This window comes from Carlito syrichta, unplaced genomic scaffold (genome assembly GCF_000164805.1).
Source record: "Carlito syrichta isolate Samal-C Ts95f unplaced genomic scaffold, Tarsius_syrichta-2.0.1 Scaffold120462, whole genome shotgun sequence".
Classification (NCBI taxonomy): domain Eukaryota; kingdom Metazoa; phylum Chordata; class Mammalia; order Primates; family Tarsiidae; genus Carlito; species Carlito syrichta.
In genome coordinates, this window is record NW_007064558.1 from 5,003 (window position 1) to 5,687 (window position 685).

The window sequence follows — 685 nt, forward strand, 5'->3', positions numbered from 1 at the left end:
GGTTCTCCCTGCCGGAGGAGGTAGGCGGGGCGGGGGGCGGGGCCGGGGCGGGGGCGGGTGGGGCCCAGCTGGGCCATCCAGTTGCTAGAGCGGGCTGGCCTCTCCCACAGGCTTTCTACATGATCCGATTCCACTCCTTCTACCCCTGGCACACGGGTGGTGACTACGGGCAGCTGTGCAGCCAGCAGGACCTGGCCATGCTGCCCTGGGTGCAGGAGTTCAAGTATGGCCATCCCGTGGTGGCTGGTGGGAGGGAGGGGGCCGGGGTCCTTCTCCAGGCTCATTGCCCATCCTCCTCCACTGCAGCAAGTTTGACCTCTACACCAAGTGCCCTGACCTGCCAGATATGGACAGGCTGCGGCCCTACTACCAGGGGCTCATCGACAAGTACTGCCCTGGCGTTCTGCACTGGTGACCCTGCCCCCCACCCCGCTGCTGCTGGGCCCCCAGGCCTGGCCCCAGCGTGTCCAGCCGGGCCTGGCCCCGGCCAGACGGCCACCAGCAGGCCCAATGATGGCCCGCCCCCACTTGCCCGCCTGTGGTCACCACTCCTCGTGACCACTTGTGTCCAGGGCAATAAAGACTCTGAAGGAACCTGTGCTTCTGATGACTCCCCGGGCCTCTGGCATGTTGCAGCAGCAGGGGACGGCCCAGGCTGATGGATCCTGCTGGCAGGGTGAAGGCC

General features: G+C 67.0%; 1 protein-coding gene across 1 annotated transcript in view; it reads left to right on the forward strand.

Moving 5' to 3' along the window:
* The window catches only part of MIOX (myo-inositol oxygenase), a 2,103-nt gene extending 1,640 nt beyond the window's left edge, over positions 1–463 (forward strand). The window contains exons 7-8 of the mRNA XM_008048014.2: positions 13–223; positions 307–463. Of these exons, the coding sequence (XP_008046205.1) occupies positions 13–223; positions 307–415 (320 nt within the window). The 3' untranslated portion in view covers positions 416–463. The remainder of the gene's footprint in view (positions 1–12; positions 224–306) is intronic.
* Positions 464–685: the final 222 nt, after the last annotated feature.